This window comes from Perognathus longimembris, chromosome 18, assembly GCF_023159225.1.
Source record: "Perognathus longimembris pacificus isolate PPM17 chromosome 18, ASM2315922v1, whole genome shotgun sequence".
NCBI lineage: Eukaryota > Metazoa > Chordata > Mammalia > Rodentia > Heteromyidae > Perognathus > Perognathus longimembris.
The window spans coordinates 586,750-600,785 of NC_063178.1; the positions used below are offsets into that span (position 1 = coordinate 586,750).

The following is a 14,036-nucleotide window of genomic DNA, read 5'->3' on the forward strand; positions in this document are numbered from 1 at the left end:
TTGAGGGATGTGGATCCACCTGTGATTGTGGCTGAGATGAACCAGACCCAGAGCCCACCTTCATGGCCTGCAGGTGTCTGGGGCCGCTGCCCTGGGCAGGGGAAGGTTAGAGGCCAGAAGGCAGGCTTCTGACAGTGACCAGGGCTGGGGTACTTGGGGAAGCAGGCCAGTGGGCTGGACCATGTGAAAGGAACAAGGGTGGCCCAGAGAAGCCTCACACACCCAGCGGGGCTTCCACGCGGACCTCGCACCTGTGCCCTGCGTCGGTCTCCGAGCCTGGCCTAGGATGGGGACCCTCTGCTAACTTGGCAAGATTGGCGGCAAGGTCAGAGGTGAAGCAGGAAAAGCAGACCCCACCTGGGCCACCCCACAGACCCCACAGCTTTCCCCGCCAGCCAGGCGCACAGTGGCCGTCCAGGAGGGGTGGGGACTGGGGACGGTGGCTCTCCCGGGAGCTTTTGTCTTTCGTGGGCATGCAGGATGTGGGTTAGGAAGAGGAGGGTGGAGAGAATTCTTGGAGCCTGCGCCAAAGAGGAGACAGCGAGGGCCAGGGGCTGTCTGCTGCCTGAGGAATGAGATGGGCCGGGCAGATGGAGGTAGCCATAGCGACAGGGCCTCAGCCAGGCCTGAAGAGACCCCGGTCTCCCGTGAGGAGCAGGCGTGGGAGCCGAGGAGGAGGGGATGACGGCTCTGACGGCCTGGGGTGAGGCGCCCTCCCCCGGACTTCTGGCTCCGAGCTGGAGGGCAGTGTGGGCAGCCCTCTGCTCTGAAGGCCCTCAGCCTCCCGGGGACGCAGCGGAAGGAGTTGGGCCTGGCGATGGCAGCTGGGATGACCTGCAGCACGGTACCAGCCCCATCTGTGCTTCCCAGGGTCACCCCACCGGGGGTCAGGAAGCCTCCTGGGCCCCACCCTCATACTGGATCCTCGCCCTCACGGTGGGGCACGAAGGAGTACGGCTTTGGAAAGTGATGGGGGCACAGGAAAGGAGCCTCCTTCTGGCGATAGCCTTCTAAGAAAGGACCTGAGGCCGGCCGGTCCACACCCAGACCAGCCAGACCTCACCGGGGGCCTTGTGGGCACCCACTATGCCGCCTGCCCACGGGTGGACTAGGCGACACGCACTGTCCACCCACGCGTGCTGAGACGGGGGACCCACGCCCAGAAGGGGCCTGAGGACTCCGGGAGGCCCTGGAGAGGCCAGGGGACTTTGGACTGGAGCCAGTGTGCCAGGCTTCAGGCGTGTCTGGAGTTTGCCTGGGAGCCCCGGGCGGACTGTGGCAGGCTGATCAGGGTGCAGGGCCTGGGGGCACCTTGGGGTGCTAGGCCATCCACTCTTCTTCTCAGCAGACTCTGGCCCGACCTCTCCTGTCCCCGTCCAGTCCCCCTACCCCCCCCCCCCAGTTCATTTAATTGCCCCGGAGTGCCTGGTAATGCACAAACCCAAGAACCCACTGGGTGAGCAGACTGTCTGGGCCACCTCCTCCCTGTCTGGCCCCCAGCACTGTTCAGTGCTGTGGTCTTGCTGACTTGCTTACTTCCTATCTCCCCCCAGCCCCCGGGGCCTTTGAGACTGGGTCCTCCTGGTACTGTTGCGGCAGGAATGCCTCAGGTGTGCTCTGCTGCCCTCTGCTGGGAGCACGGGGAACCGCCGCACTGGCAGTTCACCAAGGTAAGGCCAGGCGTTCGATTCCGGGCCTGGCCCTGCTTGGTCATTCTGATACTTGAGTCCACACCTGGGCAGACCCCAGCTCCGTATATATCCCGTGCTGTCCTCTCCAAACACACTTCTCTTCCTGATCGGAATGTTGTGTCTGCTGAATGGAGAGGTGAATAAGACACCCCGGTGCCCAGCCTCACCCAGACTGTGAAGGTAAGGCTGCCGCCAAAGCTGGGCAGTGGTGTAAATCACTGGAGGACAAGCCTTGGCCCATTGTTTTCAAGTGCTAGGGACAGGAAGCGGGTGCGGAGGGGCAGGAAGCGGGTGCGGAGGGGAGGAAGGTGTGGAGGGACAGGAAGCAGGTGCGGAGGGGAGGAAGCAGGTGTGGAGTGACAGGAAGCAGGTGCGGAGGGACAGGAAGCGGGTGTGGAGGGACAGGAAGCGGGTGCGGAGGAAGCAGGTGTGGAGTGACAGGAAGCAGGGGCGGAGGGGAGGAAGCAGGTGCGGAGGGACAGGAAGCGGGTATGGAGGGAAGGAAGTGGGTGGGGAGGGACAGGAAGCGGGTGCGGAGGGGGGAGGAAGCAGGTGCGGAGAGGAGAAAGCAGGTACGGAGGAGAGGAAGCAGATATGGGAGGAAGAAACAGGTGTGGAGGGACAGGAAGCAGGTGCGGAGGGGAGGAAGCAGGTGTGGAGGGACAGGAAGCAGGTGCGGAGGGGAGGAAGCAGGTGTGGAGGGGACAGGAAGCAGGTGGGGAGGGACAGGAAGTAGGTGCGGAGGGGACAGGAAGCAGGTGCGGAGGAGAGGGAGCAGGTGGGGGAGGGACAGGAAGCGCGTGGAGGGGAGGAAGCAGGTGTGGAGGGACAGGAAGCAGGTATGGAGGGGAGGAAGCAGGTGAGAAGGGACAGGAAGCAGGTGGGGAGGTACAGGAAGCAGGTGCGGAGGGGAGGAAGCAGGTGGGGAGGGGACAGGAAGCAGGTGGGGAGGGACAGGAAGCAGGTGCGGAGGGGACAGGAAGCAGGTGCGGAGGAGAGGGAGCAGGTGGGGAGGGACAGGAAGCGCGTGGAGGGAGGAAGCAGGTGTGGAGGGACAGGAAGCAGGTGTGGAGGGGAGGAAGCAGGTGAGAAGGGACAGGAAGCAGGTGTGGAGGGACAGGAAGCAGTTGCAGAGGGGAGGAAGCAGGTGTGGAGGAACAGGAAGCAGGTGTGGAGGGACAGGAAGCAGGTGTGGAGGGGAGGAAGCAGGTGGGGAGGGACAGGAAGCAGGTGGGGAGGGGAGGAAGCAGGTGTGGAGGGGAGGAAGCAGGTGGGGAGGGACCGGAAGCAGGTGTGGAGGGGAGGAAGCAGGTGTGGAGGGGAGGAAGCAGGTGGGGAGGGACAGGAAGCAGGTGCGGAGGGGAGGAAGCAGGTGCGGAGGGGAGGAAGCAGGTATGGGAGGAAGAAACAGGTTTGGGGGGGCAGCAAGCAGGTGAGGGGAGGAAGCAGGTGTGGAGGGACAGGAAGCAGGTGTGGAGGGGAGGAAGCAGGTGGGGAGGGACAGGAAGCAGGTGGGGAGGGACAGGAAGCAGGTGGGGAGGGACAGGGAGCAGGTATGGAGGGGAGGAAGCAGGTGCGGAGGGGAGGAAGCAGGTGGGGAGGGACAGGAAGCAGGTGCGGAGGGGAGGAAGCAGGTACGGAGGGGAGGAAGCAGGTGGGGAGGGACAGGAAGCAGGTGCGGAGGAGAGGAAGCAGGTGTGGAGGGACAGGGAGCAGGTATGGAGGGGAGGAAGCAGGTGCGGAGGGACAGGAAGCAGGTATGGAGGGGAGGAAGCAGGTGCGGAGGGGAGGAAGCAGGTGGGGAGGGACAGGAAGCAGGTGCGGAGGGGAGGGAGCAGGTGCAGAGGGCCCCACTCTTTCCCCTTTGCTTCTCTGTGCTCTGGGCCTCCGCAGGCCTCCTTTCCTGAGACTGTGCTGGGCACACACGCCTCTCCTGGCCTGGCTGATCTTAGCAGAAAGGCAGCTTTAAAGCGTCCTATGATCTACTTCGGGGGGCAAGGAAGCCTGCGGAAGGCAGCCCATGGAAGGTTCCAGGACAGGGTGCGGTCGCAGTAGGCAGGCTGCGTTCCACCTCTCCCTGCAAGCACCTACACCCTTCCACTCCAGCGCCATGGGTGGGGCTGTGAAGCCCCCCAGTCCCAGTCCCACATCCACACAGTGGCAACGCTCGGCGCCAGCCTGCCAGTGCGCGCCTCGGCCACGCGGGCCCATGCCTACCTCCAGTGACAATCCGGAAAGCTCACGGGACACACCCGAGTGCAGGCCGTCATCTAGCCATGGGTGCGCCCCGGGGCTGGGCACAAGGAGGGTCACAGCCCACTTCGGACCCCGGAATTCAGCTCATGACTCAGACTTGTTGCAAGGGGGTCATCCTGAGTGTCCCCCGGGGTCTCTCTGTACAGCCTGGAACCGGATCTCATCGGAGGCGGTGGGCCTCCACCATCATTACCTGCTGGGAATGGGAGGGAAGGGCGAGAAATACCCGTGGACAGCTCCCGACACCCGGCAGCCTTCCTGCTGTGTCGCCATGGGTTTTTTGTTCCCCTGGAGTGGGGGGACAGCACCTGAGGAGGAGGTGGGGGCTGGAGGGGGGATGTGCTCACGTGCTGGTTCCTCCTGGGAACCCCGGCCAGGCCGGGCCTCCCGGCTCTTCCTGCTCCTCGCCGAGGCCGCCCAACCCCAACACCCCAAGCTTGGTGCTCTCCTGGGCGAACGGCTCTGGAGCTCGCTCCCCACCTGGCCAGCACTAACACCAGGCGCTGTTCTCCCAGCTGGGGCGTGAGTCTGGAGACCCTGAAGCCAGCTCCATGCCAGAGGTGGCTGGAAGACCAGAGGTAGCAGGAGACCCCTCCAGTCCTTCCCAGTGCTCCCCCGGGCTTGTTTCTACACAGACCCCCCGCCGCCCATCCCTGCCCTACCAAAGCCTTAGCTGGTCACTGTCTTGTTCTCCATGGGCTGGGCTCGTTCATCTACTAAGATCCTGCAGAGACTTGTGGAAGTCACGGTGAGGACACTACTGCGTACCAGAGCCATCTAAGATGTCATGCCATGTGACCCCATTGAAAGGTGACACAGTACCACCAATCCTATCAAACGTCACACTGTAGAATAAACCGTCAGATACCATTAGAGCATCACACTATAACACGAGACATCTTACGATACCACAAAAATGCCTCATTATAGACGATGCATTGTGTCCCATTACACCCCCATGGGGTGCCAGAGTGGACCCGAAATGCCTCCGGGGAGAACCTGCCACCCAGCCGCCTCCCAGACTCTCATTCCAAAGCTGAAACCACGCCTGGAGTGCTGGCCTCTGGTCAGGTTTCCCCACTCCATTCCCGGCTTGCCCGGGAGCTCCAGAGGGGGCAGCGAACCTAGGGGAGGACGAATTAAAATGCTAACCCTTCACTGCCATGGAGGGCAGCCGGTGCTGTGCGGGGCTGGGGCCCGCCGAGGGGGCGCGGGCATGAGGGAGGGGGCGCGGGCACAGGAGCGTGGGTGGAAGCCAGAGACTGCTGCCCGAGGGGCAGGCTCTGAGCTGCTCTCATCAAGTGCCCAGTGGTTCGGGATTCGGATCACACAATAGGAACTCGAGTCTCAGAATAGTTGTGTCCGGGGGCTTTGAAACAAACCCACCTATTAACAAGGAATCGACATCTAAATAAACTTATTTTTATTTTACTTGTTTGGACAGAAAAGAAAATTCATCAGCCTTCATTAGTCTCCCTAAATGTTGGAAACACATTAACTCAGAAATAGTGGACCCTGTAGAAAAGCATCACAAATTAAAAAATATTTCTTCATGTGGTAAAAGTGCTTTCGATCCGATTGAGGGGCACGGCCAAGGTGTCTGAGATACAACCTACACGTCTGCCTAGGCCCGCGGCCTGGGTTCCCCCCACAGGCGAGTCCTGGTGGCAAGCCAAGGTGGGGGGGCACGGAGCCGGGGGCATGCTGCCAGCAACACGGACAGGGCGGGTGAGGGACAAATGTCAGCCTGAGTCGAACGGATTCTGCGCCTGAAGAAATGAGGTGGCCGCGCGGGCTGGGCCGGGAGGAGCGGCGGCCCGGGGGGGCCTGAAGTGACCGCCCAGCCAGGCCCGGCGCGGAGGCCCCGCGGTGGGGGGCTGCCAGGCTCGGGTGGCCCTGACCCAGGGGGCCACTGGGCCCCAGGCCAGGGCCTCCCACGGCCACCCGGGCCTTTCTGAGGGGGTCACAGGGTCACTTCACTCGGAGAAAAGACAACTGGCAAATGGTCCTCGGCGGAGGGTTTGTTTCAGCTACGCAACACGTTTCTTACGACAAGAAATTCTGCCCACGCGACGCCTGTGACAGAGCCGGCGGCCCGCGGGCTCCCCAGGCCTCGGTGGCCGCAACCACGCGCACCCCGGAAGCCCACGGCCCTTCCCGCCCCGCCACGGGCCAGACACAGGACTGCGATCATGCAAGGGGCTGAGAGAAGGGGCGCCTCCCCTTTACAGTAGACCTTAAGCCACAGTAAGAAAATAACCTGAAGATATATTTAAAAATAAAAACTAGCATCGCCTTTGCTCCACCGCCCGCGGGCCCCTCTGCCTGCCCACCGGCCCTGAGGGAGGAGCCGAGAGGAGCCGGTGGTCCGCGCGGGCGGCGGCCGCGCCTCCTCCCCAGGCCCCGGCCGCGCCTCCTCCCCAGGCCCCGGCCCCGGCCGCTTCTGCTTCCAGAACACAGCTCGGCGGCTCCCCCGGGCAGCACGGGTGCCACCGCGCCCCTCACCCAGTGCGGTCTCCAGGGGGCGAGCGGGGACGCGTCTGGGTCCGGGCCGAGGCGTTCCTGAGCGCGCTCAGCGCCTCCGCTCGGGCCTGGCGGTCGCAGCCCCGTCGCCGGCCCCAGGGGCGCACGGCCCCGCGGGCCGCCGGTCCCAGGTCTCGGCGGAGCCCACCCGGGGCCGGCGGCCCCGCAGACAGACTGAGCCCGCGCAGGCCTCCGGGCAGGCGCTGGGCAGGCTCCCCGTCTTCCCTGCCGCGCGGCAGCGGCACAGCCTCAGTGGGCCGGGGAGGCGTCCTCCAGGCCCAGCAGCTCCCTGACCAGTCTCTCCCCGAACTGCGCCCGGCTGTAGCGCTTCACGTGGTAGGCGTCCGACATCTTGTACAGGATGTATGCGTTGTTGACGGCGATGCTGATGGCAAACCAGAACACCTGCTGCCAAGTCTTGTTGGGCTTGTGGGAGATGAAATACCTGCGGGCGGGGGGAGGGGCAGCTGACGGCCTACGGGGGGGCGGTCAGCGCAGACTCCACTCACGACGCGAGGGGCTGGGGTCCCCGATACGGTCTCCAGCCCTGCTCCCTGCCTTCCAAAGCCCTCTCCACGCCCCCGGCTCACGCGGACCCCCTCCCCCCTCGGTGCCGCCAGGGACGCCGCCGGGCCCGGCGTGGCCCAAGGACACCTCGCAGCCGTCGGTGTCTCCTCCTGGACCTCCCACGAGGTGTGGGGGCCCGGGGTCCTCAGGGTGTCGGCACACCCAGAGCAGGGCTGCCCCACCACTGTCCACGGAGCCCGCGTGGCAGGGGCTCGAGGGCCGGAGAGGGGCCAACTGCACCCGGGCACCCGGGCCCCGCCCGTCCTGCCGTGCGCGGAGCCGGCCAACCCAGCCCCTGCTGGTGGAAGGCCGGCAGGCGCGGGGGCCCCCGGGCGGCCACGTGACACTGGGGCGGCGCGGCGTTGGCAGGAGCGGGACGCGTCCGGGGCTACGGCACGTCAGCTGTGCCACGCCTGCCTTACGTATGGCGCCACCACAGCCCACGCCCACAGTGGTCTTGGACACTGCGTCTGAAGGCAAGGGCCTGAGGAGAGGCACGGGACGGGGTGAGGCTGAGCCTCGTGCTGAGACGCCCGCACCGGGAGCATGAGGCGGAGGCAGCCACAGGCACGGAGCCGTCGCCCGCACCGTCCCCCTGCAGAGCTTCACCGGAGGGCGCCAACGGCGGCGTCCCGCCACAGCCTCGGCCCCACCCCCGCACGGCCCCAGCCTCGGCCCCGCCCCCGCACGGCCCCAGCCTCGGCCCCGCCCCCGCACGGCCCCGGCCTCGGCCCCGCCCCCGCACGGCCCCGCCCCCGCACGGCCTCGGCCCCGCCCCCGCACGGCCTCGGCCCCGCCCCCGCACGGCCCCGGCCTCGGCCCCGCCCCCGCACGGCCCCGGCCTCGGCCCCGCCCCCGCACGGCCCCGGCCTCGGCCCCGCCCCCGCACGGCCCCGCTCACCTGCTGTACTTGTCGTCGTATCTGCAGATGTAGCCGAGGTGGGCGGCGAAGGCCTCCACGGCCAGCGGGCAGGGGATCTCCCCCCGCCTCTTGACGATGACCCCTGTGGGAGGCGGGGAGCTGGGTCGGCACCTCGCACAGGCCACCGGGCCACCCCGGGCCGCCCGGGAACTGGTGCACGGAGGGGGAAGCGCCCTCCACAGCCACCGGACGCCTTAGGAGGCAGAGGGCACCGGGGTGGGAGGGGCGAGAGGGGACGGGAGGGGGCGAGAGGGGTGGGAGGCACGGGAGGGCCGGGCCGGGCCTCCGCGCACCTCGACTGCTGCTCCGACGCCGCCACGCACTCATTTACTCTACTGAATTCACCCAGGGCGCAACCGCAGCACAGGACAACTGTACCGGGGGAGCCCGGGAGCCAACTGCCCCCCACTCCCACCGCAAGCTGTCCGGCCGCTGCGGGGAGACCGCCTGCACTGCCCCAGCCTCTGCGGGCCGGGGAGACGAGGCAGGGGCCGCCTGCCCCAAGACCACGGTGCCAGGAAGCCACAGGGGCCCCCAACAGCCTCCCTGGGGTCCCCGCCTGTGCCAGGGACCTGACAGCCTCCCTGGGGTCCCCGCCTGTGCCAGGGACCTGACAGCCTCCCTGGGGTCCCCGCCTGTGCCAGGGACCTGACAGCCTCCCTGGGGTCCCCGCCTGTGCCAGGGACCTGACAGCCTCCCTGGGGTCCCCACCTATGACAGGGACCTGACAGCCTCCCTGGGGTCCCCGCCTGGGACAGGGACCTGACAGCCTCCCTGGGGTCCCCGCCTGGGACAGGGCCACGGCTCCTCCATTATTTTAAGAGATCGGTTTGAAGGATCATCAAATATTCAAGTGAACAAAGTAAAACCAGGACCTGGCCTGCAGGTCCCCAGGGAGCTTTGCCTGGTTTAGAACCTGCACTACAGTGGAAAGGTGATAGGGTACCGGGGGGCAGAGATGGCCTGCACAGTAGAGCTGGGGGACACTGCTGTGGCCCAGAAACAGTGGCATGTGACATAAACAACAGATGGTGAAACGTGGCAGCTGCCACGGGCCATTCTGGAGGAACCACCTGCACACCTGCCTGTTCTGCATCCTCCCTGCTCCACATCCCCCCCCCCCACCATTACTGCAGATCACCCACCTGCACACCGGCTCTCAGTTCGGGGCTCTGCTCTCAGAGTTCAACTGCTCTCGGGGTGCAGGGCTTTGCTCCCAGGGCTCTGCACTCACCTTGCTGCACAGGGGAGTAGGCGTTGGTCAGGAAGCGGAAGTGGCCCTTGTTGTACCAGCAGATGAGAGACATGTTCCCCTTGGTCTTGATCTGGTGCTGGCCCCGAGCCAGCGGGGTGGCAGGGTTGGTCAGCATGGAGGGGGGGAGGCCCGTGCAGTCACTCTTCCTGGAGCTGAGCAGGCCACAGCAGTAGATGCCTGCGGGGGGAAGCAGAGCTGCGTGCGCGTCGTGCAAGAGCCACCATGGCGGCTGACGGGGAGGGGAGGCCCCCCGAGCCCCGGTGGGCGGCAGCTACCAATCCCTGCCATCCCCCACTGCTGTGTCCCGAGTGTGCAGAAGCCACAGGCCATCGGAGCAGCAGTGTATCGGGCGGCCCATCTGCTTCAAGAAGCTCTGCAGGGTTAGGGCAACCCACGGACACCAAGGAAGAGGCTCTGAGGCCAGACAAGCCCCGGGCCAGTGGGAGGGCAAGACGCCATGACCTGTACGAGGTCCCTCGGTGTGGCACACCAGAGTCCAGCGTCCCTGGTCATGACAGAGGACACAAGGCACGGTGTGCGAGGTGGTCAGGGATGAGATGCTTCTAAAGACGCAGTGAGGCAGAGCCTGGGTGCGGCGCCCCAGCTCTGGCGGGCTCAGGCCGTCGGTGGAGCCTCCGTCCCCCAGGCGGCAGCCCCACGGCAGCGCACGCTCAGCCTCAAGGGCTCTCCTGACTCCCGGTCCAGCAGATGGAGAGGCCCGTGGGCCCGTCCCAAGCAGACGGGACGGGACCCCCCTCCCCACAAGGGCTCTCCTGACTCCCGGTCCAGCAGATGGAGAGGCCCGTGGGCCCATCCCAAGCAGACGGGACGGGACCCCCCTCCCCACAAGGGCTCTCCTGACTCCCGGTCCAGCAGATGGAGAGGCCCGTGGGCCCATCCCAAGCAGACGGGACGGGACCCCCCTCCCCACAAGGGCTCTCCTGACTCCCGGTCCAGCAGATGGAGAGGCCCGTGGGCCCATCCCAAGCAGACGGGACCGGACCCCCCTCCCCACAAGGGCTCTCCTGACTCCCGGTCCAGCAGATGGAGAGGCCCGTGGGCCCATCCCAAGCAGACGGGACCGGACCCCCCTCCCCACAAGGGCTCTCCTGACTCCCGGTCCAGCAGATGGAGAGGCCCGTGGGCCCATCCCAAGCAGACGGGACGGGACCCCCCCCCCCCGCCCGCGCCACGGCTCCTCTGAAGCGCCGCTTCCCACGCACTAGGACATTTCTCGCCACCTCCCTCCTGAGCGCCTCACACTGGCTGGCAAGCTGCCCGCAGGAGCCCGGGCAGTGAGAGCGGCCGTGCAGCTGGCCACAAGGCGCCCAGCCCGCACTGCCCGGGCCCCAGAGCCCACAGAAGGGCAGACACCCACGCTCCAAATGAACAAAACGCCTGCAACTGAGGGGTGGTGGCTGGAGAGAGTAGCCCTGGCTTGGCCCCGAGCGGGCACGGGCTTCTCCCCAGCTTAGGGAGAAGCCAAGGGAGCCACAGCTCATCCAGGCCATCTCTGCTGGACTCGGCCTCTGCAGACACTCAGAGCGACAGGCCCCCGGGGGCTCAGGGCCATTCTGAGGTCCCTGGATTATGCTGACCACACAACGCTCACCTCCAGCCAGAGGAGTGTCACCAGAGAGGGAGACGGCCCAGGCCCTGCATAGTCCTCACCAGGGTGACGCCGGGGCCCCGCACAGCCTCAGCCTCACAGAACGGGGGACACGGGGTGGGGGGAACTGGATGATGGTCAGAGCTCTGCGTCAGCAGTGCCCGGGGCTGGCCTGTGCTGGCCAATGCAACCCCCCGCCCCATCACTCCACGGCCATTCAGCAAACCTTGCTTCTCAAATTCTTCAAACAGGGCCAGGCTGGTGATGCTGGGCCCCGTGAAGATGATGTAGTTCTTGCCAGCTGCGTTCCGGCACAGACTCCTGGCCACCGTGCCGTGGAGCTGGGGCTTGTTCTTCAGAGCGTCCAGGCCATCGGCACCCCCGCCTTCCTTCAGGTGAACGTAAATCTTAAGGAGAAACACACCAAGGTCAGGGCACTTACAGCAGCAACCAGCTGGAGTCCAAGCTACAGGATGTATGTGCTTTCATCATGGTCTGAAGCCGGGGAAGACCACCCGGTCTCCCCAGACCTCAGAGCTCCGTGTCCCCAAGCTCCCCCCACCACCCCGAGTCCAAGCAGCTAGTGGCTCAGCCCAGATGCATCCTTTGGGGAACATAATCAAGGTAGAGAAGGAAAGGCAATGACAGGTGACACACCAGTAGTAGGTGTCAACACCAACACAATCCTGGTCGTGGGCCCTCGAACCACTGAGGCAGGCCTACCTTCACCATGAACAGGAGCCAAGCCACCTCCCAGCTTGGGGTGCGCCCGTGTGCACCTCCACATGACTGTTGTATGTGTGCTCTGCATCCACCCGGACGGCAGGCAGAGCCGGGGAGCAGCCCCTTGCCTTACTGTGTTAAGGAGATGGGCGGGAGAGCAAGACGCACTCAGGGCCTGAGCAAAGGCTGGAATCGGTGCGTCAACCTCAAGGCTGCTCCGCTGCTTCCATGACCATCACCAAAGAGCAGATGGGGGAAAGAGAATTTCTGTACGCCCATCCCAGCCCTACCTGCAGGCAACCAGGAAGAAACCCCGGTGGCACTGACTAGTACCCTAGAGCAACCACTCTGGAAGGTTCCAGGGCCTCTGCAGGCAGCTGCTCCTAGCTCCTTCAGCTCCCTGTGCCTGCCCTAACTGCAGGTCAAGATGGCCCCAGAGGACAGCCATGACGGATGTCCTGGAGGCACACAACTAGGTGTGCCAGGCCAGCAACACCTCCTGGGAGAAGCACCATGGCGTGCACACAGGACAGCCACCAACTCAGAACGCGTCCCGTCAGATGACTGCGGGGCTCCCTTGGCAAACACGGCTGTCCTGTCCTTCCAGCAGCGGAGCACGTGAAGGTCTGGACATCAGCCGCCACACCACAGGGCCGGAGCAGGCTCTGAGCCCGCCACCCGCTCTGCCAGGACACCAGAGCAAGGCCGTAGCCAGAAAGCAGCACCAGCACGAGGCCAGAGACCACCCAACTTAAACATTCGTGATGAGAAGTAGCCAGTTCTGAAGGTGAACCCCGGAGGGTCAACACTTAAATAAGGCACATACCTAAGGATGTGACTTGGAAAAGCCCCAGGCTAGGCAAGCTTCCTCCAGAGGGACTGCCGGCCGACACCAGGGCCCGAACCCTGACATCGGCTGCCGCGAATGCCTACCACCACCACCGTCCCTCAGCTGGTCGGGTCGGCCCTAGTGCAGTGTGCGGCCACCCCCAGCCGCTGTGTGCCGAAAGCACCCTTGCCCCATCCGGGGGTCCCAAAGAATCCCACCACACACGTGTTCTCATCTGTAGGAGCCCCAACACACAGCACCGCCGCCACAGTCAACCGCGGTAACTGACTTCCCCCGCTGGCTGCCGGTGGCCGTGAGGAAGGAACTGGGAGGAGATGGCGGGCTGAAGCCCGGTGGGCGTGCGCCTTCCAGGATGGGGCCAGGCCCACAGCCCAGGGCCTCCATGCAGCCTTGGGGAGGCCAGCGTGTCTCCTGCCTCTGTCTGGAGACACCTGGGTGTCCGTGGCTCTTGCCTGCCCAGAGGGCAGCAGCAGACCGGAAGAGAGCTGAGGGAGGGGGCCAGCCCTGTGGCAGGGAAGCAGCCCCGCCCTAGCCAGGGTGAGAGCAGAGCCTGACACACAGTGGCCGCGCGTTCGCAGCTCACCTGGATGATGAAGCCCGTGGCAGAGCACTGCCGGACCCACAGGCTGAATTTCCGCTTTTTCCTCTTCCGTAGCTCTCGCTCTGTACATGTGGCGATGAACACAGGGTCCTCATCAATTAGGGGTTCGTGTAGCACCTGCCAGGAAGGGAGAAGCAGGGGTCCCCAGGGAGCCCCGGTGAGCTCAGCTGCCACCTGCCTCCAGCCCGCTCAGCGGCCTTGGCCACGTTCCTGCACCTCTCTGCTGTCCACACAACGCAGAGGCATGATCAGGAACTGCCAGCTGGGTACTGGAAATCGCCACGGCTGTGACTGTAGCTGTACACCCAGTCCCAGCTCTCCTGTGCCCCGGGGCCCCCAGCAAGGAGGTGTGGAGGCTGTGTCCCTGGCCCCTGGCTAGGAACGCCCAGCAGGGGGCACCCACGGCCTTTCAGGGAACACTGAAGTCCTGTGAGTCAGATTTTACAATGAACTGAAACCTGCCTGGAACAAAGCCAGCCCTGCACACTTTCTTCCTCTGGGCTTCCCCCCTTTCTGTGGTACTGAAGAGCCTCCAGACCCCTGCATGCTGAGCGCCTGCTCCTCGCTGAGCACCCAGCCTCTCCCTGGGGCTCGCCTTTTTCCTCCCAGGCTGAACTTCCTCCCTGAACAGGCCCCTGATGGCCCCTGCTGCCAGACGCCACAGAGCCACTGGCTGTACCCCCGGCACCAGGTCCTTTCTGATAGACAGTCCCAAGGCAACTTTAAACGCACTCTGTCTGCATCAGCTTCTTGATAACACTGTTCTATGACAAGATGGCAAAGTAAAAAGAAACAGGATAATAACACCAGCTCCAAGGAGCACTGAACGCTGCTTCTTCAAGCTGACTGTTCAGGGACGCTCTCTGCTATGTTTTAGGATGGTGATGCTTCTCTCCTTGGTCGTATTTCAAGATTAATTATGAATTTGCTGTGTATATCTGTGGTTAACTAAAGGCTGTAGGCAATAATCTGATTTCAAGAGCTCTACACATACTCTTTATTGAGAGTCAAGCAAACCACTGCTTGGCCTAGCCCGCTG

General features: G+C 64.8%; 1 protein-coding gene across 3 annotated transcripts in view; it reads right to left on the reverse strand.

The window, feature by feature from the left end:
• Nucleotides 1-6,645: 6,645 nt before the first annotated feature.
• The window catches only part of Pgbd5 (piggyBac transposable element derived 5), a 33,847-nt gene continuing 26,456 nt past the window's right edge, over nt 6,646-14,036 (reverse strand). For 2 of the 3 annotated variants that reach the window (XM_048367554.1, XM_048367555.1), the window contains exons 3-7: nt 12,980-13,114; nt 11,050-11,230; nt 9,194-9,391; nt 7,939-8,041; nt 6,662-6,915 (exon numbers count right to left, since the gene is read on the reverse strand). In XM_048367554.1, the coding sequence (XP_048223511.1) occupies nt 6,720-6,915; nt 7,939-8,041; nt 9,194-9,391; nt 11,050-11,230; nt 12,980-13,114 (813 nt within the window). In that variant the 3' untranslated portion in view covers nt 6,662-6,719. Of the gene's footprint in view, nt 6,916-7,938; nt 8,042-9,193; nt 9,392-11,049; nt 11,231-12,979; nt 13,115-14,036 lie in introns of all 3 variants that reach the window. The other variant, XM_048367553.1, reaches the window with a different exon arrangement.